Genomic DNA, 23,975 nt, shown 5'->3' with positions numbered 1-23,975 from the left:
TAAAATCTGTTCATGTCCTTTTTGCAAAAACGTATTAAGCTTTTTACGATTATCGATTTGGATACATTTGGGGTCATTCAAATTAAAACTACCATTTAAAGTGATCATTATTTCTATTTTATTTAAAATAACTAGAATAAAACCTTTAAACACCAAACTCTAAATAAATACCAAGTATGTTAATGGCTGCTGTAACCTGTTAGAAAGTATATAGATAGTAATAAAACGAACTAAAATACGTCTATACGAGAAAACTCTAGATTGGTGTTTAGTTGGTGGAGGGTTCGATGGTCTCCCCTCCGCGGATTTGTCCCCATCCGATGAGTCGCCAATGTTTCTCCACACGTCTGCTGAGCGCAATTTTCTCGCCGACTTCCGTACAGACGGGATTGGTGAGGGCAATTTTAACTAAATCAGCTTTAGTAGCGACCACCCGTCCGCCGGTACTCAAAGAACCTATATTGACTAGCAACACTTCACTCTTGGATAACTTCTGGACTTTTGCCCCCTTCTTGTCGCCTTCCGTACGGACACCGAGCAAACGTTTAAGGAGGTAATAGCTCACCTGCATAATCATAAATATAATCAAAGAAGTTACGCAAGGTGCACAATATCACCTCCAATTCGATGAAGATGCTGGGCAGGGCTCCCACAGCGCCCAACACTTGACCGACCAGACGATCTGCACGACACAAAGTCGGTTCGATTTTGGTACCTACCCCGATCAGACCTCCGGGAACGGCGAATTGCAATTCGTTTTGTTCAGTATAGAGGGAGACGATGCGGGAGAAGATGGGGCGGCAAGTCAGCTTACCCTCCGAATCTTTGCTAACTAAACCGGGTCTCACCTATAAGTTTAAAAGTCGAAGAATAGTAGAAGTCACTCAAACATTATGCCCCCTTGGTACCAATTCTTAATTGTATGGTAAAATCACGACCTGCCGTATTATAACCGGCCTATTCAAAAGTGTAGTTTCAGTGATCTCCGCAGAGCGCTTTTTTGGGGATATTATTCATCTTAAGTTTTTGTCACCGAAAATTTTTCTTATTCAAATGACATTTTGAATTTGAAGTGAAAAACTCCTTGTTTTTTGCTGCTTTGAAATTAAATTCGTACATTTTTTCCTTATTGTTCGTGGTTTTTGTGTTTATAGTGTTGTTATATTGCGTATTGATTATTTTTAGTGAAGCGCCCTCATCGGCGGAAGTTGACTCTTTCTCGGAAACATTTTCATAAGGCATTTTGAATGAAATGAACAGGCCGGTTATCATACAACAGGTTGTGGGTAAAATAAAATTTTGTTTCTTCAAATTCAAGTGTACACCTACTTCTATTTCTTGCCCCACTTTCAAAACTCCTCTTAATATACTGCCACCGGCAACACCACCTTTAAGATCGTTCACTTCGCAACCAGGTTTGTTCACATCGAACGACCGAATCACAATAAGACGCGGTTGCGATGTGAAATCTCTTGTAGGAATCGGAATCTTCTTCGTAATGTATTCGCATAAAACCTGCAAGTTACGAATTACAACAAAGAATTAAACCCCATCCGCGCCACTTGCTTCAATGTTGTATTTCAACTGTGCCGAGATCGGAATGATCGGCGCTCCCTCGGCTACGGTTCCTTGCACAAACTTGACGATCTGTTCATGTTGCTCTTTGGCTTGTCCTTCCTTCACCAAATCGATCTTGTTTTGCAAAATTATAATGTGTTTCAGTTTCATGATTTCGATTGCGGCTAGATGTTCGCTGGTTTGCGGTTGGGGACAGGATTCGTTGCCTGTTGAAGCTCTCATCAATATTCGCACTTACGCCATTTTAAGATTAGGTTTTTTACCGGCTATAAGCAGCAGCGCGGCATCCATAACGGCGGCTCCGTTAAGCATGGTGGCCATAAGAATGTCGTGACCGGGACAATCGACGAAGCTCACGTGACGAACTAATTGGAAACGGCCGGTGCAAGCGGGACGTAAACAGGGGAAGCTGTCATCTTTTGATGAAGCTCCGGAAATGTAGCACGCCGGTCTGGGACATTTGGGATTGTCGCATTTGTAGATTTTCGCATTGGCGTATCCTTTAACGAACAAACAAAATTCAAACAGACTGATTTAAAAGGCCACATCGGTAATAGAAACATTCTCGCTGGACTTGCTGCTCTATTACGAAAGAAACACCACATTTAAAAATTCAATTTGGTTTTATTTAAGATTCAGATATGTGAAATTTGTAATTTAACACGGCAGATTTGATATGTACACTTCACAAGTTCTTACACTAAATTTTTAAAGACTTCCTCTTTGTTTTTATTGTCTTTGTCATTCAAGGTACAAATACCCAAGTAAAAGAAATTATTTTTTGGTGAGTACATCACGACATGGCATTTATATTGAAATGGAAAATGATTTTTTATTATTAAAATTTATTAAGATAAAAAATCAGCTAATAAGTTACATGTCAACAGATCTATCATGAACAGGCAGTGCAACACAAATATTACCCTTATATAACACTACGAAACGTAATTAAAATGTACGTACTTCTACGTATTTGTATTTATTCTGGTTATTGTAACAGATCAAAAAATTGGTAGTTTCACGAACACCTTAAAAACATCACTTTCGTTTAAAATAAAAATCACGATAACTACCTACATCTACAACAATTCAATAAACGTTTAACATGTACTATTTTTTTTTAACTTATTTTCTTATTAACATTCGTTACCCAAACAGATATCGTCGGCACGAATCGGCCGAACATTTACAGATAGACTTTGCCGATAAGACCTGATCTTTTTCAGGAGTTTGTAGTTTTTGTCTAGACTTTTCCGGCGTGTTCGAAGCGGATCCCATATTATTAGTCATGTAGTCGAAAGTCAGTTCTTCCCCTTTCTCGATTTCCCTTAGCGCGAACAGCGCCAACCGGGGCAGATTAGGATCTGAACAGTTGATCCAAACGGCCCAAACTGCCAAATTCGGGTCGCAAGAGTGATTGATAAAATGCGAAACGTTTCCATACTTCGCCGCGTCCACCGTGTAAGGATTATCCTTCGAATTGTAGTCCAAATCGAAGAGATACGTCAGACCTCGAGCGTCGTAAGTCTGCCCTCTCTCTTCCGCCTCCTCGTGCGTGATCACTTCACCCACATATTCGCAGATGAATTCGCCGTAAGGTATTTTACGCAAAGCTTTCACACCCCAGCCGCAGCCGTTGCTGGTTCGGAAGATGCACAGAGGGACTTTGCGCCCCTTCTGCACCACCCGGTTTCTGCAGTCCGCGTTGCACTTGCAGAGGTCGTTGCATTCGTGTATTGCCATGCCGGGAATTATGTTGATTTTGTCGCGTTTGCGGTAGGTGAAACTGTTGGGGCTTTGCCGACCGCAGCACTGCTTCTTTCTGGGTCCGCATTCGTCGCAATCGCAACCGCTCATCGGTTGATACGGCAGTGTCACCTTGTTGCCCGCTATGTATTCGTTGACGTAAACGAAATCTTGAGGGGGTTCCGCCAAGTCGACGTTATTTTCGACTTTAATAATCGCGGCTTCTTTAGCGCTGCAATTTATGTACTTTTCCCACAGCTGTAGTTTCTCCAACTGAGCTTCTCTCTTTACGGCCAACATGTACATCGTCATAGCGTTCTGCATCTGGCCGACTTTACTAGATTTTGGTCCTTTACGCGGAGCGTCTATTAACTGTATCAGCTCTCGCAGCAGCCACACTTTGTTCGGCAGTGTCGTCAAATCGACAGTTTTTAAAAACTTCTGTGTGAAATAGAATTTGATGTTTACATTTAGCTTTTCAGCAAAATAATTCATCAGAATATGCGGACAGTGGTTCAAATGTTCCGCAGGCTCCCAAGTGTTGCATTTGCTCGTATAGTTTTTCCACTTCACCAAAAACATAGGTTTGCCGTCACGCAATTTATGTTTCAAAATATTTTCAACGACATATTCATCAGGCTTCTTCTTGTTTATTTCTGCTTCACCATTCCTGTTGTGCCATTTTCTTTTTACACCTCTTCGTTCAATTGGCATGTGATGTTCTTTTGTTAAGTTTTTCAAGTCCACTTGCATGCCTCGAAGATGTTTCGGCCAAGTGATTTTACCGTTCTCATCGAACTGGAGCCTCTCTATAAAGCCACAAAATGATTTCAAAAATATGACCAATCAGAGTGGAATTATTTACATCAACAATAAGATTCTACTATTTATAAAGAAACTATCAGTTCGATGTAACGATTGTGGATTTAACACTGCACTAACACTCACAAGTTTTTCAAGCCTTATATCCATTGCAAGAACTAAGTTGTGAACGTTTTTTTACTTTACGTAATAGTATATTAAAAAACGAGTTTTATAAGGAAGTGTTTATTTCACGAGTCCAAGTTTATAAAACGAGTCGCGAAGCGCAAGTTTTATAAAGGACGAATGAAATAAACGCCTTATGAAACGAGTTTTTTTATACAGTGTGATCAACAATGACTGAGTCTGTTGGCAATGAAACAATTGAAAAGTACTGGTGTTTTTTGTCTTGTAATTGGCATTGACCGGATTTTTTAACTTGAGACGACATTGAAAACATTTTTGGTTATGCCGGTTATGTTTATGCTATTACAAAAATGAACCTTTGATGGTAAATTTCAAATTTGCCAAATTTCATTGTTACCAACAGATTCAGTCATTCTTGATCACACCGTACTATTTTTTCTATTTTGCACATTTTGAGCCATTTTTAAATCAAAAGTAGAATTTTAAAATTCTGGGGAATTTTATGAGGGTTGGCAAGTAGTAGTTTATTTGACGAGTTCTGGTGTAAATTGGGGTTTTTTGGCACGAGTGGGCCAGTTTAAAACGCGAGTGAAACGAGCGTTTTAAAGGCCCACGAGTGCCAAAAAAGCCCAATTGACACAGGAACGAGTTGAATACAACGTTTTTTTGGTCAACGAACGCCTTAAAGGCTCCAAATCGCTTTAAATCTTTAAAATTAGGTTGACGTTTCGTTTTGACAAGTGGTGACATTTATCAAAATCCGTTCACATAGGAGAAAATTCTCAAATTCTGACAGTGTCGAAAAAAAAAAACAATTGAAACACTCATGAAACACTTGTCGACTTTGGGATATTCGACGGTATTGGCTGACGCTGCCAGAATCCTCTAAACTTTAGAGGTTTTTGTCAGTACCAACATAATATCCCTAAATTGTACTATTGCTATTATAGAATCGCTTTCAGCTGTTACGATACTGTTTTTGGTATTGTAATAGCTCTGTTATAAACGCAAAATAGAAAAACTGACCAAAAAATAACATTATATGGGAAGTCAACACGGTTTAAAATATTTTATCAGCAATTTTTTTTAACTGTTTAACTTGCACATTCTTACAGTAAATGAACCATAATTGTAATAAATCAAGTGGTTTCTTCAATTTTCAATGAAAAAAAAAAACAATGTAAAAACTTGTGTGTGTACATGTGCAAACTTGAAAAGAAAATGTAGAAAAAAAAATCAAAAAACTCAGTATAGGTTACACATTTGTGGTGAAGAAAGATCAGTAATCCATCAATGTGTTGTGTTATGTGTTGAATTAATGACCAACAATTAGAAAGTTAAAAAGAACTATCGGATGCGTGTATTAGCAGTAGAGGAACACATATTATCTCTTTTATTGGTTAAAAGTTAAAATAGCGCATGATGAAAACTCACCCAATTTGATTGTAATATTGCGCTCCAGTTCATTTTTGAATCTTACAGTTTGTACCCCAGATATGGCTTTAACAACTGTAGATTTCCCGTGAGCTACGTGCCCGATAGTACCGATGTTTATAGTTGCTTGCCGACTTATAACTTCGGGTGATAGGGCTGTTAATTTTGTCACGTCCTACAAGAGTACCAGATGTGTCACTGTATGTTGGAGTTGAGGTTATGTCAAAAAAAATTAGTCGATCGGTATCAATTTGAACTCAAGACCAATATTTTTTATACTTTCATACATCACCAAAGCTTACCAATTTTAATAAATCTTGTTTTTGTAAATTAGGTTGACCTGTAGTCACGCCTGTACCTTCTACTGCCGCCATTTTCGGCCGGGAAATAAAACTGAAAGAGCGGGAAGTATGGGAGGGAAGTTCGTCATCGTTATTCTTTTTTTGTGCAACGTAACATCCTGAAAGTTACTAAAAATGGGCGGGGCAAGAAATGTGTTACTAAGCAAGTGCTGCCAACAAAAGTTTGTTTTCTAGTGACAACCTGTCAACGTCAACCGGTCAACCTGTCATTTCTCATGTTAACCTGGAATTTTATGTTCCGAAGTTCTGTAATGATTTTTTGTTGTTAATCGGTTAAAAAAACGCGCTTACACAAAACGTATCCAAAAATGATTCCCATAAACGAAGTGACGGTTAAATACGCAATTTTATTTTTCTTATGGGCAGAATATTTGTGGGAGTTGTATTTATCCATCAGACAAGTAACCTAATTTAAAAAAACATCGTGTTTTCTTTTTTAATGATAAAATTTCAGTACAAGAAAGGAGCGGCTACGACAGAAGTTCCAGCAGAATTAAAAAGTACAATGCCTAAAGATACATTCAATAAAGCAAGATCATACATGTTGGCAAAGAGCAAGTTTGGATTTGTGAAAGATACGTTTTCTGTTCTGGAGTCAACAGTAATCATCTACTTTGGTATTTTACCAAAAGTATGGGATTATTCCCAATCAATTAACACGTTTGGGGGCGAAGTTCTAACTAGTTGCATTTGGTTATTTATTTTAACAACAATTTTAACAATTGTGGATTTGCCTTTAACAATTTATAATACTTTTGTTCTTGAAGAGAACTTTGGTTTTAATAAGCAAACGAGCGGATTTTTCATTTGGGATAAAATCAAGGCCTTCATTTTGAGCCAAATTTTCACAATGATGATATCTTCTGTAATTGTTGTCACAATTAGAAGCGGCGGCGAATATTTTTTTGTATGGCTTTGGATAGTTGTATGCGCGATTTGTTTCATTATGTACACCATCTATCCATCACTTATTGCTCCTTTGTTTGACAAGTACACCCCTCTCCCAGAGGGTGAATTGAGAACGCGAATCGAGAATTTAGCATCACAACTCAAGTTTCCTCTAACTCAATTATACGTCGTTGAAGGATCCAAGCGATCCTCGCACAGTAATGCGTACTTTTACGGTTTATTCAACTCAAAACGGATTGTTCTGTTTGACACGTTGCTGGCCAAGGACGACGGGACAGGCTGCAATAACGACGAGATCGTGGCTGTCTTGTCGCACGAATTGGGACACTGGCATTTTAATCACATCACAAAAAATTTCCTCGCTTTACAAATCAATCTGTTTCTTTTGTTTGCGGGATTCTCGTACTTGTTTAAATTTCCGGCGATTTATAAAGCTTTGGGTTTCTACAACACCCAGCCGGTTCTCGTAGGCCTGTACATTGTCGTGCAGTACGTTATGTTGCCCTATAATGCTTTTCTGAGTTTTGTATTGACTTGTCTTTCCCGACGATTCGAATTCCAAGCGGACTCGTTTGCTGTCGCTCTGGGTAATGCGCCACATCTCGTCAGTGCATTGGTACAACTTAATAAAGATAACTTAGGCTTTCCGATTTACGATTATCTTTATTCTTCATGGCACCACTCGCATCCACCGTTGCTCGAACGAATTGAGGCGATAAGAAGTGGAGGCAAAGGTAAAAAAGACTAAAAAACGTAATTCACTCCGCTGTCGTTTTATGCTAATGCAAACCAAAGTGTTTAAACTCGCAGTTTTTTTATTCTAACGGTTCGAATGTGTTTATTATGTAGGTACCAAGTTTTGTATTACATAATTGTTTTGTACAAGTAATTAGTTCAATAAACTGCGAAAATAAATGAAAAACGTTTAAAAACAAACCTTCCTTTATTTATAGAACAATAATATAATTTTTCTGTGTCACTAAATAGCATCATAACAATTTAGGATGAATCCAATGCAAATGGAATGAAAACGAAGAAATCCAAATTGAAGAGACATTCTTCCGATACGCTCCATCTTTGTGCTCACAAAGGTCGCAGCGCCTCTGTTCGCGTGATATTTAACAATTGTTCCCGTTCCGAATAGAATATGCATAAAAGATAACATCAAATAAAATATATAGAAATGGAAACAATTTCGCCTAAATCTACAAACAGTGTTTTGCTTAAACAAAAACGATATTTATAGCTACATAGCAGATTGAGATGGGCCTGGACTTGTGAAAATAATTTTCAGCGATATTATAAAAGTTTTCCCAAAATTCTGGAGGCCCATGTGGGACCCAGCGCAATCTGTACAAAATACAGATGTTAGTACAAGATTTTTTTTCACTAACCGAATGTTTCTATGGCAACAACCATTCTACCATCTACAAACATGTATGTCACATCTCTTATTTGATTTTGTGAGATTATAGGTACATTTGGCATTATCATTATTAAATGGAGAAGTAGGAAGACATGAAATAATTTACAAAAGTTAAGAAGCACACAAGCAAGTAGCTGCGATGACATTTGCCGTTTGGTCTAAAAATTCAAATAAAAATGTAATCAACAAAATCGGTCCAAATGATAAATGTTACCGCCGAACTTGAATACATCTGTGAAAAATCAATAGGGAATGAAAGATAGAAGAAAACGTACAGCTTATTGTCTTCCAAATACCTAACATTGTTTTAACAGGTAAAAGAAACAATTTCGGTAGTTATACATATTTACATTGACTACTTGCGTCTAAAGTCCTAGTATTATGTACAAAGTGTTTCAATTAAATCTCAGAGAACTTTCGCAAGATTAACTGACTAGTAAACAATGTAATGCAATAATAACAAAAACGTACAATAAAAAAGTACAAAACAAATAAAAATAAGTTAAATGTAGTTTGTTTAAATTCTATCCTACAAGGATTTGAATATATGACTTAGATTTACTTTCTTTTTTAGAGTAGGTGTACTTACATCAAACCGTAAACTAATGGTTAAACAAGCCCCCATTCGACACTAATGTATTTGCTGCAACGCCAAGAAAGAAATTAAACGGCAACGAAAGTTGATCGGACCAGATTGTTTTGTCGGGAAAGAAAAAGTGGATCACAAACGTGTACTTTCTTACAAAAACTAGGTATCAATTTTTTGAAATTAAAAGAAGTTTGTGTTTGCGTCTGATGCAACATTTGTCGAATCGTGGCTTGATAAAATAATAGTTTGCGTTTCTCTTCACCCTTTAAAATGCTCCTAAAATAATAAAGTAGCAAAGGTACAAATTTGCTACGTTTTCTTTAAAAATCTACAATAACACATTTTTAAGTTACATACAATTGTATGAATTATATTCTGGGTGCGAAAACCATGTGCTCTTCTTTAAACAGTATTAAATGATAATACAAGTTAAATCTATCCTCAGGCAGAATAGAATATCACAATTCGCGTTAAGTTTAAGAATTTATAGCACGGCAATGAGCGACAATCGATCCGAACTGTCTTCCATCTACCCTCCCTCAGTCATGATTAAATCGCGCAACAACAATCACCCTTTACTTTCTAAATCGATTGTCACTCCGCGCCTCATCTATTGACTATAGGACTAGTCTAGAACGGAAAACTGTACAGTAAGGATAACATGTAAACACTTCACAATTGGTACCATTTCTTGTCTTTGTACTTGAGCATGAGATCGTGGGCCGATGTTGAGAAGTTTTCCGCTTCACTTCGCATTTTCTCGGCTTTGTCTTCAAGCTGGCCCAGTTTCTCGCCGCGCTCCACCATCAGCTTGTGCGCTCTGCTGATTTCGCTCGTCGTAGTCGTCACTCTGGAGCCCATTTCTTGCAAGCTTCCTGGTATATGTTTTGCCACGGATTTGTTCGCTTTGCCGCTAGACTCTCCGACTAAAAACTAACATGAAAAAAAGGCCTGGAAGATTGACGCGAACATAATACATAATTCTTCCCTGTCTAGAGATCGCACGCCACCACCGAAAAGACCTTTGAAGAAGCTTTCCTTGGGGGCTTCGGGCATGTCCAATGGTAAAAATAGCTCGCCCATCATTTCCGTCAGGTTTGAGCTATAAATTGCATCCGATAAAACAAATCTGAACGACTTGGGTCCTAGTCTTACCAAAATTCTGTACAAAGTGTGAATTTTTGTAATTCAGACGGTGAAGTTAAGTACAATCCGTGTCCTCTATTACTGAAGCAGAATGTTCGGGCGATTCTAAAAGATTTTTAACGCACTTCAGTTTTAATTTAATTGTTGCACAAGTAGCTTAAGAGTAGTTACAATAGTAGTTACAGATTTTTATCAATAAGCTATTACTAATGGATGTGCAGTATATATCTATCTATTAGATATGTTTACAGCATAGGATGAAATTTTATTTTATTATAACAGATCCTAATGGGCATTGTAGGGTATATTTTGTTCCATGGTGCAATATTTACATAATACAATAAATTATTTAAATACAAGGGGGGTTCTTGGGTGATGCATAACACCTAAATTGCATTCACGTTAGAGCATTGGTTATTAATGAGTAAAAAATGTCTACGTTCAATAAATGTTATTTAACTATGGCATATTTAAGTTTTTAGAAAAATTAAGAATTACTGGGGGTTTGTCAATTAATAGAGTTAAGGATCTTCAACGTCAGGTCAGATCTCTATGAAATACACCATTCACATGTATTACACAAAAAATACAAAAATTGGATTATCTCTGTCGAAAAGTTTACCACAAAATTATCGACACACACAATATGCATAATTAAACATGCATGTAAAAATCTCAGAAATCGGATTGCAATTTTAACCGAACCGGTTAAAAATGAATCATATCAAAAATATTCGAGTAAAATAGGCAATGATCACGAACAATAAAGAAAAAACAATGATCATGCTAATCATGCAACCAAAAAGTTTATCAGAATGTTTTTAAAATGTATTTATTTAATATTGGTATCATATTTTGAGGAAATTTTACCAAAACACGCAACACAGATAATTGTTAAATAACAACCGAGAAAAGGCTCGGTAGTTTAAACATTAATAAACGGTCATTTGACTTTTTTAAAACTTTAGTTAAAACAAAGTTATGATAGATGTGAAAGATAAATAAAAAAACGAAATAAATGCGGTTATTGGTTGATAAAAAAATGGCCCTTCCTTGTACGAAATGTTTACTTTTGTTAAAAAAAGAATTATTTATGTGTGCTTTAAAAAGGTTTATTTTAGATTTGGTAGATTGATAACAAAAATAAATCTTGGAAGCGGTGCATAGAATCTGCACAAAGTTTGATTTTATATCCTCGTTTCTAGTGATTATTGAATATGGGGTGGGTATTGATAGTGGAATAACTGTAAATGTGATGTCAAAAGTGAATCTGAATCCATGTTTTGGATCAAAATAAACTATTAAGGGGGTACATTATTATTAATGAAATGACATTGCTTCATCAATACCAACCCAATTCCATTAAAATAAAAGTCACTAGATAGTATTTTTTATTTTTTATTTTAAAAATATTAAATTAATGAAGCCAAAATAGAAAAAATAGCATATTACACTCGTTTCACAAAACATGTTGTGGAACTCGTTCCTTTAGAGCACGACCAGCGTGGCGAGTTTAATAATTTAAAAATCAAAATGGAAAAAAATGTAAAAAATGGCGCCGCGAACGCGGTGCAAGTGTATTATTAAAAACGTATGCAGAATATATGAAATATAAATTCATACGTCATGCAAAGTGTTGATATTTAAATGCCGTAAAAAATGCGGCACTTTGTTTGATAAGATTATGTTTTTGTGAAGTGAAATGTCAAATGACTGATAACGAGAGGAACGGGCACAAAATACGGTCATTATGATGAAAAACTTGTAATCGAGATAAACTAAAAAAGCGAAATCAATCAATAACACATTTTGAACGTAGGATTAAATAAGTTTTAAGTTGGTGTCGTAAATAATGTATAAAGATACTTTTAAAATTGTTTATATTAGTGAAAAATCACAAAGAATTTATTGTTCAAATACATGCAACAATATTTATATCAACGACCATCCGACCATGCTCTCGTCAAAATGCAGTGCCGTTGAAAGTGTGCATGGAAGCTTATTAATCAGTCAAAGTGATTGTGTGTTCGAAATTGTGTTCCTCTTGAGTATAATTACGGTTACTTTACAAATTTACCTAATACCTGTTTTTAAAGGCTGATTATGTCTTTCGTATTGCACATTGATCAAATAAAACTGCATTTAAAAAAATCAATTATGTAGTAAACGAGTGGAGTCAGTGTCATATGGATACGCATATTTATTTATTCAATTTAAAGGAACTATGAGTCAGGACGAAGTTACTTTTATCAAATGCATCACAACCCGGCAACCTTTTTTAGATGTTCCCATGAAACCTTTCTCTTGTCATACTCACATATTCTTCATAATCCACTTCAAGCATAACGAACAGTCGCCCCCAAATCACAATTATTAATTATTATAACTAGATTGTTTTCATAGAACATCTAAAACTGTGCGTGTTGACTTACGTCAAGTCCTGATCTTATCTCTTAATATAACTTATCCAATAAGTATCGTACATGGCCGTGTGAGTAACTTACTGGTCAGTATCCTCGTTAACAATGAGTTGTTGTCCCCAAATGGATAACATTGGGTCTACAATGCCTTTGTTAGATTGTGTCTGGAAACTAGCATAGCAAGGTAGATTAGAAGCAAACTAGGGCGAACAGTATTACAGATTGAAGATCGGTTATCCTAAGAATTTTTGCTGCTACAACAAGGTTGTGCTTTACATCGAATATTTATAGATAAGTACAAAGGTCACACATTAAAGTTTCTATGTTATGTTGAAGATTCTGTTTAAGTTGGTTTTCCTTTGACGGTTGATGTACACACTCGACAATTCCTAACGTGATATTTACACCAACGGATCATCGAATATGTACAAGACTCTCATTGTACAAGTGTGTCTCGTTCTCAACGAAGTCGACACACCCGCACCTGTACAGTAATCGCTCTAAACTTTGAAATGGAAATTCTCATGCAATCAAGTCTGAGCATAAAGTAAAGGAAACAATGCTAACAATGGTGCGGCGCAGCTATCGTGTTTAGTTAGAAACAAGAGTATGAATTGTCCCGTTTCCATCTCCCGCCGACTTACCTGAGTTCAGACAACGGCAGAAAGTCTATATCGATGAGTGGTCTCAAACTCGGCAGACTGTAGGCTGCGAGATGGCCGTTCGAAACGTAACACAACAAGCAAACACTATCTGAAATCCGAAATCACCTATCAAACCGGAGACTACTTTTCATTCGTTGATCGTTACCTCTCAACGAAATCACCTCGGCTTTCACGACAAAATCCGTATCTGTCAATTGCTGTCGATAAACGCAAGTTTGTGACGGCAATGCGACGACCCGCGCCTGTTTCTCGCTCACTATCACAACGTACTGCCTGTCGTTGAACGAGTCGCCCCTGTTCTGCAGATCGCCGAGAGTCGGGCTCATCCTGTTCTGACACTTGGTCGGGGTTTCTGCAAAAGGTGCTGTGACAATTTCTACTGTGAAACTGGCGCATTATTAATTTAGACGGATGCAGAACGAACGTGTCCTCTCCGTTCGGAATTAATAATGCACCAGTTGTATCACCTCCGCACTAACTCTCCCGTTTGTCTCTATTATCGTCCCTCCACGACTCGTAGGCGTTCGGAATGAGAGATCCGTTACAATCAAGGAAAGACATGGTGAGAATTGTTCCTTTCAAACGAAATATGGTGACCCCAACGAGCGAAACGACGACCGGTTGGGACGACCTGCTGTCCGGGTCCGGCGGGGTGATCAGGATGGTCAACACGGAGCCCAGACTGGTGCCCACCCACAGCGTGGGGGTCAGCATCGTGGGGTCTGCAAGGGTGGATTGTTAAATCGCAGTTGGGAACGTGTCAGATGGTGTAACCTGATTTCCTCGTGAAGGAGTCCGCAAAAACCAAACACTGAATCGCTTCACAAGTTATGTTCTCCAAGGAACTCATCGAGCTTGATCTTGATCTTGAAAACGAACTGTCCAGCTTGTCTACGCGGCCCATAAGCATATTTAACTATTAGTTGTTGAAATTGTGAAGAGCAAGTAGAGTGGGTTAAAACAATGCACTACTCATGCGCTCACAAGCAGAATCATTCCAGAAAAAGACGCCTTCACTTACAAAGAATTTCAAGTACAACAATACATACTGTCTCCTTGATTTTATTCTATTCAAACAAAAAAAGAATTCTTCATGAATGAAGACCTGATCGGGTTCTTGTAATTTAAGAGCGTGTTTAAATGAAGATAATTTAATCACAAAATTTAAAATAATCTAGCAATTAAATTGTTTAAAATCGTGTTTTAACAACAAAAATGTTCTGTTGTAAATATGCTGAATAAAAAATTGTTTTAAATATTCGTATGTACATACTGTTAACAAAGGTGTATTTACAAAAAACATTTTGCAGTTATTAAATTTAATTTTAGACGTTTTTATTTTTCACATCTATTTAACTCGCAAAGTACATACCACAAATATTTTAATTTCGATTCATCTGGACAGTTGCTCATAAAAATAAATGTGGTAGCTGAAATACTGCAGTGTTGTTTAGTTTTGAAAAATTTTGCGACGTATTTGTAGTACATACGGTATTTCACATCAACCATGCAGAAGCTTTTAGCAATAGCAGTAGTAAACCAAGTAATAATTGTTTCCGCTGATAATTACCTTTAACATACCAATCACCATAACACAACAAACATAAAACACGTACGCATGCTGTCAGTACGAGTCCTAATTAAAAACAAACGAGAAAAAATAGAATAAGGCGTTATAGGGCCTCGTTTTGGGAAGTAGCATGGTAGAGAGTTGGGTCACCGTTTGCCAGATCGATACAAACATAACATTTCACTTGCAAAACATTAGAGATCTTTTCTACAAGTTTTTCTCATTTCTAGTGCGTAAGAAGAGGGTGCGGCAAGAAGTCAGGAAAAGACGTATTTATTCACGTAAATGTCTTTGTCGTCTGTTGAAGTTAAAATACCCTAATATGCAGAAAAGCATCTAAAATGTAGAGTATCTGAAGGAAAATGAGAAACCGTGTTAAATTTTAAGTCGGATAACATTCAATCAATCAACGTGTTTCGGAAGTTTGAATTTTTTGATAAATACGCAAGAGCGTTGTCAATTTTGATTGAACCCCCATTCGGGAAATGATAAAACTTAATCCCTCTCACGCAGGTATGATCTGTTTTAATCACCAGTTCAGGTATTATGTTCGCGACAGAAACGCGCGATTTAATCTAAGGTTGATATATTAATTTCCAAACCCTTCAAAAACTGCTCTTTGACGTTGTAAAGTTTGATTAATTTTGATTCATGACTTTTGGCGAAGGTAATAATGAATGTAAGGAGACGTCGTCTGAAATCCCTGAAACATCCCCACCTGAAACGATGAATATTAATGAGAGGTTTATTAAATTTTACGTTTTGGTGAAGCCACAATTAATCAGTTGAGCCGGAAAACGGTGAGTCACAACCAGGATAACATCGACACAAGCATTCAAATTTGAGAGCATGCTAACGGCGGTAAACATTTTTGTTTGTTTGACATAAAGTACGAAACGAATCAACTAAAAGTGAACAAAGGATAATCGAGAGTATACTGTGAATAATAACAAGACTTGCGAATCAGCACAAAATACACAAAATCGTCATAAAGCAAAACAAAATTTACAATATAAGTATCGGATTTTTAAAAAATTTGTTAGCTCAGCATCTGTGGTCAAAACTGTATAATCTCGATCGAAATCGGTTCGTGAAATTTGTATTTTGTTTAGAATTCTGACGGAATAAAACGAGAACACATCACTATATTTGTGCAAATACGTGACACATAGAAAGAATGAAACACACTATAGGAGAGAAAGTTCGTTTTTGTCGAAGAGAACAGTTGAGAACACAGACTAGTAGATACAAGATTCTTAAATTTAAGGTAAGATAAAGTACAGGTTTGGATAGTACGAGTCACCTGATAATGACATGCTGTAGTTAGACAGAACAAAAAAGTCTTGATAAAACCAACGAAAGACTGTGTTTGTAAAAATTAAAATGTGATATCATCAATCAAGACGATAAGAAATAAATCGAGAGCGATAGAGCTTTCATCAAATCTACAAGTGAACATGAGACAACACTACTCGTGAAGTCAAAAATCTACAACAAACCACACAAAATCCTGTTTCGATTTCAAAAATACTGCTATTGCTTTAATCTAACTCTTGATACAGCTAAATCAGCTAATGAAACTCAAACACTAAAATTTCACAACAACGGCACACTAAGTACCTAACAGTTGAACGAAGAGATATTAAAAACGAGCTTTCAGCGGCGTCTTAATACCTCTCATTGAAAAAGGAAAATAAGGATAAGTACTTCTAAAAAAGCTAATAAGTCACATTAGATCCTAAAAGCCCAGATAAGGTAACGAGTTTTCTTGATCTCGAAATAACAAAACATTACCTACGTATAACTATTTATATCGGGTGTTGATTTAAATTTTCGGTCAAAGCTGGCGTTGAAGAGTCGATTGTGAACGCACTACGGGTTACGAATCATGGATCAGCTGTTTAAATCTTACGTTTTTACACGAGCGGTGCGTTCACAATCGACTCTTCAACGTCAACTTTGACCGGAAATTTAAATGAACACCCGATACTAGAAATGAAAAGAAGAATTCGATTTCGAAGATAAGGAACAATTTTTACGACTACTAGAAAGCTGTATTTGCAGAAATAATTTGAATACGTCGATTTCCTTCTACAGTAACGACATGTTAAGAAAATAACAAAATTTAAGTGTTCTTCAAAGGGTAATGTTAAATAAACGCTGACTTAATTAGAATCTACCTGTTTTGTCCAACGTAGTAAAACGTTCGTGAAATTTACAGTAAAATATTAATAATTCACATCAGTTCTCATTACATGAGGCGTCAACAAATTGACGCAACAGATGGTTAAATTAAATTATGACAAAACTGTCAACGAGCCGAAACTAAATTGATGATTGTTAGTGCAGATAATTTTTGTCTCCTAATATAACCGTTCGCGTTAGTTATTTTTTGTTGTAAATCGATAAGTTGAAAAAACAATAGCAATTCACACACGTGAAAACAAAAAGAACGTAGATAATGTTGAAAAAAAAAACAGGAAATGCATCGGTGTTTTAAAAAATTTGGCGTCGAAGTTAGCCTTGAAGAGTCGATTGTGAACGTACCACCGGATTAGGTACAACTCTGATTAGCTGTTTAGATCTAACCTTTTGCGTGTTTTTAATATGCAGTCTTTTTTAGGACAATTGGTTCATTAGCTGTTTAAATCTAACCTCACTTTTTGCGTTGTTTGTGTTTTTCTGTAGTTTGAAAAATCTGTGTTTTTATCGATTCTTCAACGCCAAATTTAAAAAACACCCTTTATGGTTTTCCATGTTTTCAAAAATAAATATCTCTCGAACAGGTTATTCTTTATTTGTCAAAAACTGAAATAATGTAAAAAAAATAATGCTATGCTTTGGGCATGACAAAACTGTAACCGCCACACTAGTCTATTGCTAAAACTTGACTAAAACCATGCAAACCTCGAATGTCACAAATCTCTTCTATTGCGTCAACCTGTCAAATGTCAATGCATGAGCATCATGGAATGACATGAGTATCGAAGTGAAACGAGCGAAAATGGAAAAAAATGTATTCTGGGCAAAACAATCTCGTCGCACAATAATGAAATAATAATTGATTTGCGTACGTGTGAGAATGACAAAACATAACAAACACCATATGAGTCGATACCTAAGATCAACAAAAAAAAAAGTACGTAACAAGAAAGAAGGAAAGAGAGCAGCATGTGAATAGTGAATTTTCTATAATAAGTGACGTATTGTTAGTGAAGGCTGGTGACTGTACTACCAAAACTGCAATATTGGCGAGCGACCATCAGCTGTTGTCGCTGGGCAGTGGGCGCAGTGGGACAGGGAAAGTGGCTGGCACAGTCCTCTGAGTAGCTAGCCGTGGACAGGCACTTGTGTAGTTTGCGAGTACCTTGCGATCGAGAGCGACGGGGAGGATCTGGGCGCGCTCGACCTGTGCTGGAGACGGGACACGTCGAGGCCGGGCTGCACACGCCGTTTATCTACCCAAATCCAGCACTTACTCTCCGAGACAAAAATGAGAAAGGGGTCGCGAGACCGGCCAAAGGCAGGGTGGTCCGAGTCGGTCGTGGTGCGACCGATGACGCCGATGGCCGGCTTCGCGAGCGAATCAAAGAAAAAAACGGTGGAGCATGAGTGAATCTAGACGAGTACAAGCAGCGCATCCCGCTCTAGAGGTTGGCGTGAGCTAAGCACTATAGAGGGCAGGGACTACGCTAGACTACGTCTCCTACCCAGTAGCTCCCCCGGCAGTACATCGAGGCAGCTGCCGTCCTCGTCCTTCAACACAAACCAAAGCCACTGTGAACAAAGTCACAAACCCACCAATGCCCGCTGAAATAAAGCGTTAGTCATCAAATAGACGGACACGTTCACGGTGGGACGTGTGGTCAACAAAACAAGTAAAGCAACTCAGCAAATAAGCGATCAAATCAAACACAAACTGGTATCGTGGTGTAGGCTCGGTCGACTAAAACTCTACCATATATCGTTACTCGTCTAATACTACTCACACATTCCTACCACTAAATCTCAATGTATTAAGAATCATAGATATAGATATGAGAAAAAAACCATCCAGATACGCAGGCATTTCTAAAGAATCGTTCAAAATCGACGAGTTAATCACGGGTCAAGGATGTGGGAAGGTCGAAAAAAGGGGTCACCGTCTAAAGGTGAGACAGAGTTGAAACTTACTGAAACGTCTCATCAGATTTCCAGTAAACGACGGCTGCGGACTGACCACGTTCTCCTCCCTGTCTCTCAGATCTTTCAGAGACTGAACCTCAGGTTTCTGAAATTTGATATTTGGTACAGATAACAGTCTTTGGTCTCTCTTATCCGGAATCTTTTTCTTTACGTGTCTTGGTGGCCTCACGGGACATCCATTTTCGTCCATCAATTCCAAATTGTCGGGTCTCATCGCGAAACCCACCTTCCTGCTATTTCCGACCTCGTACTGGGTCCCGACGGAACCCACCAGAAAAGGCGTATCGCTATCTTCCCCCGGCGAAAACTGTATCTCAGCCGGGAATTCCTCGTACGTTTCTTTTTGGTCCTCTTTATTCAGCGTCAAATCGATGACGCTTTGATTGTCGATGACGGTATTGTCGTCGGAATCCGGCGACGATTTGTTATCGTCTGTAGGACTCTCCTGCTCCGGCGAAATGTCCGAGTAAAAAATCGAATTCCTTTTTTCCTTCAGCGGATTCTTGATCTTAATGTCCACTTTTGATAGTTGCCTCTTAAGATTGAAACCCTTCCACGTGGAGGATTTGCGACGCGTGGCGGCTTGCGGTATCGGAACTGCTTTCTCGTCTTCCACGGCTTCGGAAGCTTGTTCGACAGGGGTGGGGCAGGGGCACAGGGAATAGGGACTTTCCGGGGATCTTCCCATCTACAGGCATGCACAGGCCCGGGTAAACAGAAAGCAGAGGTTCTCATCAGCAACTCATGGTAAACAGCAAAATAGGATATAACTGTTAAGGTGCTGTCAATTGGCAGTGCATCACGCCTATAGCTTAGAGAAAAACTAACACTTCCTGGCGCATGTATTGTAACTGCACGGTATCTTAAACAGCAATTCTATATGGTTAATAATAGTCGGAATGTGGCACATGTGATGGTAGAAATGTGACAGATGTCGTACCGTCATGCCAATGAGTTCTTCGTGATGGTGACAAGTTAATTTTCCGAATACTGACCTGGTCTATGCTAGGACTGCGAGGCTGTCTCTCCTCTCGATCCATGTTCATGGGGAGAATGTCTGCAACGCTGGCGGCGCCCTTCTTCGGACTCCTGGGGACTCTGGAATAAGGATCCTGCGCGCCGTACAGGTCAGGACTCCCGACGTTTAAAAGGCAAACTTTCTGTTCTATATCTATTATCACAATTCCCGCTTCGTTACCGTAAGCCATCCTAGAGAAACAAAAATTTCAGCGTGGAAAATTAACAACCCGACAAACATCTATTCGAATTTGCTACGTCCCGATTTGGTTGTATTGTTATGCAAATTTAAACAGCCGAAAAGAGACCGATGCGAGACTAGGCGACTTTGTATTAGCAAATACGTATTGAAAGCTCACTGTCTGCAGAGATTGTTTGCTTTGGTGTTAGATAAGCCGCCACAAAACTCTTTGCTGAAGTGTAAATAATTCGTAACGATTTAAACTTACAGTCCGTATGAACTATTTATTGTAAGCGCAGTAATGTGGCTCGGAGATTCTCCATTGTTCCAAGGGGTTAAACAAACTAATTGTGCTTGGAAACCGGGAAGTTTCTTTTGGACACCAGCACGAACCTTAAGCGTCGGCGTATCCTGCAATTCACCCTTCTCAAATCAACCGATCATCTCAAACCGACCGAAATACTTTTTTATTGTCGAGATCCAATATATCGAGCCTGCTCCCCGATCCCGCCGATCCGGGTCCGGAAAATTGGCAATCCGGCGAAATTTCCCCTTCCTCAGGAACTTCGTAAACTATAGGAATCTCCAAGACCTGCCAACATACAATTTACAATGCAAATCGCCTCCGCTTCACCTGATCACATACGGTGACTTCATCGTTACTCTCCGACTTCTTGTACGTGAAAAGAATCACGTGACTCGAAGCCCCCGCCACACACAGCTTCCTAGATTCGGGACACAACGAGATAATCTCGATGGCCAACGGGTCCTCCTCGTTATCCAAAGACCTCGACTTTTGTTTCTCGAAAATTTTTGCCGTCTTCAGCTTGTACAACACTTGGAGGGTGCCCGCGCTGGCGTCCCAAAATTTTATGCTGCCGTCGGCGTGCCTGAAATCCCAGATCGTCATTAAGCCTGGTCGTCGGTGTCCGGCGGCGTACCCCGTGAGGATGACTTCGCTGTAGCTGCACGACTGAGCCGACCACGTGCCCCCGCTGATGGGCCAGTCCATCTCTGAAAAACCTTGTCTTTTCGTGGCCCCAGCTCTGCCCACGGAATACATCGCCGGAATCAAATCGGCGGGGCAGTCCGCCAGATAACTGCAACATGTCACGGGAGACTCGTGGATGTCCATGGGATATGGGTTCTCCAAGCAAGGAAATCCGGCCGTTTGCAAGTCCATCACCACTAAGTCGTTCTGAAGTAAAGCTATTATTGCGTAGGGTTCCTGCAGTTCTGTAAAATACACTCGTCCAAAAATAGTAAAGCTGACGAAGAGGTAGGTGGTGGGACATTTAACAAATAAAACGACATACATTTATAGCAGAGTATGTTTTTTTATATTTTCAAAACATCGATATGATGATAATATTTACGTTTGTTTACGTTTCTGATTCTAAATATACAGGGTGTAACAAAAATAAGTGCATTTATTTTAACTGGTAATAGTATTCATCAATTATAACTTTTCTAAATATTTTTTTTTCGAAAACAAATTCTGAAGGGTTTTCAAAATTAATCTAAATTTACTAAAACTTTTTGCGATTTCTGTTTAAAAAAAAAATCAGATTTATATAATTGCATTCAACGTGAACGTTCCGTAAAAATAAAAGGGGGGACAAATGGCAATTCAATTTTGCAATTGATGAGTACTATTACCAGTTAAAATAAATGCACTTATTTTTGTTACACCCTGTATATTTTATCTATCGATGTATTTTTAAAAATGGTGGATGCGCCGGGCACGCAGTATAACATCGAGTTGGATAATTAAAATATTAAATTACTGCTCGTTTTGTGTAAATATTATTTATAAATTGCTTATTTACGAAGCACATGCAAAATAAATTTCGGTTTTTGTTCTACATAAAATTAATTATTGTATAATTAAATTTACATTGGGTTCCATTAGGAACTTTGGAAATGCGAATTTTGACTGCCTCTGAGTACCGGTTAATTGCGACGGTTCTAATATGTCTAAACAGTTTTGCAAAGAAGTCTTCACTTTGAAGGAGATGACGCTAGAAAGTTCTTTTAAGTTAATAATTGAAACGGAGTGAAGCGAAACTTGACAGGGTATTATATCGATGTATTAAATAACTGAAAGTTGAAATATCTGAAGAAGTAGCTTTCGGAAATGACGTTACAGAAGTTGTATTGAGCTGTAAAATGATGTCTTATTAAGTGCCCGAACCTGATTGCGCACCGGCTAGATATCGCTTCTTAAACATGAATTTCCTTCAAGACTAAATAAACTTTATCATTGGAAAAATATGTAGATTTTGATGGTTTCTGTTTTAGATATTCTGTTTATTCTGAGTTGAGTCTACAGTGAAAACCGAAATTTATTTTAGCCCGACCAAAACCAATATTAATTAAGTTGAATGGTAAAAATTTTATGAAGAAAAATTTGAACCGAGAAATAGCTCTTAACAGCTTATCGACGCATACATTTTTCTTTCGAATGGTGGAAGCGTCGGAGAAATTGTATTAGAAAGAATTAGATTATTCAAACTGGTAACTCGTTTGTCTCTCTTTAATGGAAAAACTTGGCAAAAATACACTTTCGATAATCTGCTTACCGCTAGTATAAGGAGATTCACATAAAGTAATAAAATCAACAACGTTATGTTCCATTTCTAACACGGTGGTAGTTTTACTATGTACAACGGTAATGCTAGGTGTCCTGCCGGCTTGGTCGTAGGGCATTCCACCAGAAAATATCACATATGCTTCCCTAAAACCAACACAAATTCTCAATCTCATCACAAATTTCCCCTTCACAAAATTACCCCGTCTTCGATGACTTCCATTCGACTTTATTTATAGGTTTACACTGTTCCGATTTTCCATCTTTATTAACTTTCGCTAAAAACGCAAACTATATAGCCTCACATTTACTCGTGATTACCGAAACCTACCATGCGGCTGGGAAATGTAAAGGTATTTCGCACTGATCTTAATACTCCATGTAGTTAATGTCCCATCGACATGCGAGCACATGAACTGTTTACCCTCGTAGTGCCACGCTATACTCTTTAATTCAGAAGTTTGCCATCTCATGTCCGCCATTTTATTCCTCAAATCCCAAAGGACAATTTGACCGCTTTCGTATCCTATCAGTAACTAAAAAATCCACACGAAAACATTCTCGACCACATTCAATTTTGCATACGCATTACCTTACTGGCATCTAAAGGGTTATCACTTAAATGAACTATGGCGCCGGGGTGCGTTTTTCGTGAACTAAAAATCAAATCACTCTAGAAACTATTTTATTATTAATAATTTGTGGCTGTCGAAGTCTACTTATTTTTTTAAAGGTTTGAATAACCTAAAAAATACGAAAAACGTGCGTATAATTTTGATAACAGTCAGTACTGGATTTTAATTATGCGGTGAATAATTCAGATGAAATCAGCTTGTCCTATTTTGCTGTATAAGCAAACTTCGACTGCACTGCCCCCTTTAACAGGAAATTATCCATGCCACACTCACACTTCTATCGCTTTGTTCCAGTTAATGATGTATCCCGATAGAACGAAGCTTTCTATGTGGACCACATGGACATTACCTCGTTCGGTTCCCACGTAAAGCCATTTAGATTGTAATGGTAGATGCATGCAGGTGATTCTGAATTCAAGAGAACCATTAGTCGTGCAAACAATTTAATTTGTTCCAAAAAGTAATTCTCCCTCAAAGGAAAAAAATCGTAATGCGACCCAATTTCTACCTTTTTTTCAGACAGACGCAACTGGAACATTTTTGGTGACCTACTAAGAGATGTTATAAATGCTTA

General features: G+C 38.0%; 3 protein-coding genes across 8 annotated transcripts in view; 1 reads left to right on the top strand and 2 right to left on the bottom strand.

The window, feature by feature from the left end:
* Positions 1-94: 94 nt before the first annotated feature.
* LOC138135123 (eukaryotic translation initiation factor 2 subunit 3, X-linked-like) lies at positions 95-6,168 on the bottom strand. 2 transcript variants are annotated; one of them, XM_069053769.1, is made up of 7 exons: positions 6,009-6,168; positions 5,707-5,881; positions 1,842-2,078; positions 1,567-1,784; positions 1,330-1,515; positions 618-848; positions 95-565 (listed from the first exon to the last, which is right to left on the bottom strand). In XM_069053769.1, the coding sequence occupies exons 1-7, from the start codon at positions 6,078-6,080 to the stop codon at positions 269-271; spliced, it is 1,416 nt and encodes a 471-aa protein (XP_068909870.1). In that variant the 5' UTR covers positions 6,081-6,168; the 3' UTR covers positions 95-268. The 2 variants fall into 2 exon arrangements, with proteins under 2 accessions (XP_068909870.1, XP_068909869.1); XM_069053768.1 differs by lacking the exons at positions 95-565; positions 618-848; positions 1,330-1,515; positions 1,567-1,784; positions 1,842-2,078 and adding an exon at positions 2,367-4,133.
* Positions 6,169-6,243: 75 nt separating this feature from the next.
* On the top strand, positions 6,244-7,913 carry LOC138135127 (CAAX prenyl protease 1 homolog). Its single transcript, XM_069053775.1, has 2 exons — positions 6,244-6,469; positions 6,523-7,913. The coding sequence occupies exons 1-2, from the start codon at positions 6,377-6,379 to the stop codon at positions 7,723-7,725; spliced, it is 1,296 nt and encodes a 431-aa protein (XP_068909876.1). The 5' UTR covers positions 6,244-6,376; the 3' UTR covers positions 7,726-7,913.
* The window catches only part of Tomosyn (syntaxin-binding protein tomosyn), an 86,037-nt gene continuing 69,963 nt past the window's right edge, over positions 7,902-23,975 (bottom strand). The window contains exons 4-22 of one of the 5 annotated variants that reach the window (XM_069053761.1): positions 23,675-23,809; positions 23,359-23,422; positions 23,098-23,302; positions 22,969-23,044; positions 22,759-22,913; positions 21,118-21,412; positions 20,823-21,066; positions 20,640-20,768; positions 20,445-20,587; positions 19,974-20,187; positions 18,967-19,666; positions 13,998-14,123; positions 13,703-13,945; positions 13,369-13,575; positions 13,203-13,311; positions 12,643-12,729; positions 10,148-10,243; positions 9,970-10,094; positions 7,902-9,918 (exon numbers count right to left, since the gene is read on the bottom strand). In XM_069053761.1, coding sequence (XP_068909862.1) covers positions 9,665-9,918; positions 9,970-10,094; positions 10,148-10,243; positions 12,643-12,729; positions 13,203-13,311; positions 13,369-13,575; positions 13,703-13,945; positions 13,998-14,123; positions 18,967-19,666; positions 19,974-20,187; positions 20,445-20,587; positions 20,640-20,768; positions 20,823-21,066; positions 21,118-21,412; positions 22,759-22,913; positions 22,969-23,044; positions 23,098-23,302; positions 23,359-23,422; positions 23,675-23,809 — 3,607 coding nt within the window. In that variant the 3' untranslated portion in view covers positions 7,902-9,664. Of the gene's footprint in view, positions 9,919-9,969; positions 10,095-10,147; positions 10,244-12,642; positions 12,730-13,202; positions 13,312-13,368; positions 13,576-13,702; positions 13,946-13,997; positions 14,124-18,028; positions 18,252-18,966; positions 19,667-19,973; positions 20,188-20,444; positions 20,588-20,639; positions 20,769-20,822; positions 21,067-21,117; positions 21,413-22,758; positions 22,914-22,968; positions 23,045-23,097; positions 23,303-23,358; positions 23,423-23,674; positions 23,810-23,975 lie in introns of all 5 variants that reach the window. The other 4 variants (XM_069053762.1, XM_069053764.1, XM_069053765.1 and 1 more) reach the window with 4 other exon arrangements.

The sequence above is a fragment of the Tenebrio molitor genome, chromosome 7 (genome assembly GCF_963966145.1).
Source record: "Tenebrio molitor chromosome 7, icTenMoli1.1, whole genome shotgun sequence".
Classification (NCBI taxonomy): Eukaryota; Metazoa; Arthropoda; class Insecta; order Coleoptera; family Tenebrionidae; genus Tenebrio; species Tenebrio molitor.
This window is presented reverse-complemented; position numbering and strand designations above follow the sequence as displayed.

What these genes read in the sequence shown, in the direction of transcription:
- LOC138135127 (XM_069053775.1), top strand. Translation starts at nt 6,377, where the DNA reads ATGATTCCCATAAACGAAGTGACGGTTAAATACGCAATTTTATTTTTC. An exon ending in TGTATTTATCCATCAGACAA is followed by an intron (nt 6,470 to 6,522) that starts GTAACCTAATTT and finishes ATAAAATTTCAG; the next exon opens with TACAAGAAAGGAGCGGCTAC.
- LOC138135123 (XM_069053768.1), bottom strand. Translation starts at nt 6,080, where the DNA reads ATGGCGGCAGTAGAAGGTACAGGCGTGACTACAGGTCAACCTAATTTA. An exon ending in AACAAGATTTATTAAAATTG is followed by an intron (nt 5,882 to 6,008) that starts GTAAGCTTTGGT and finishes GTACTCTTGTAG; the next exon opens with GACGTGACAAAATTAACAGC. An exon ending in CAATATTACAATCAAATTGG is followed by an intron (nt 4,134 to 5,706) that starts GTGAGTTTTCAT and finishes GTGGCTTTATAG; the next exon opens with AGAGGCTCCAGTTCGATGAG.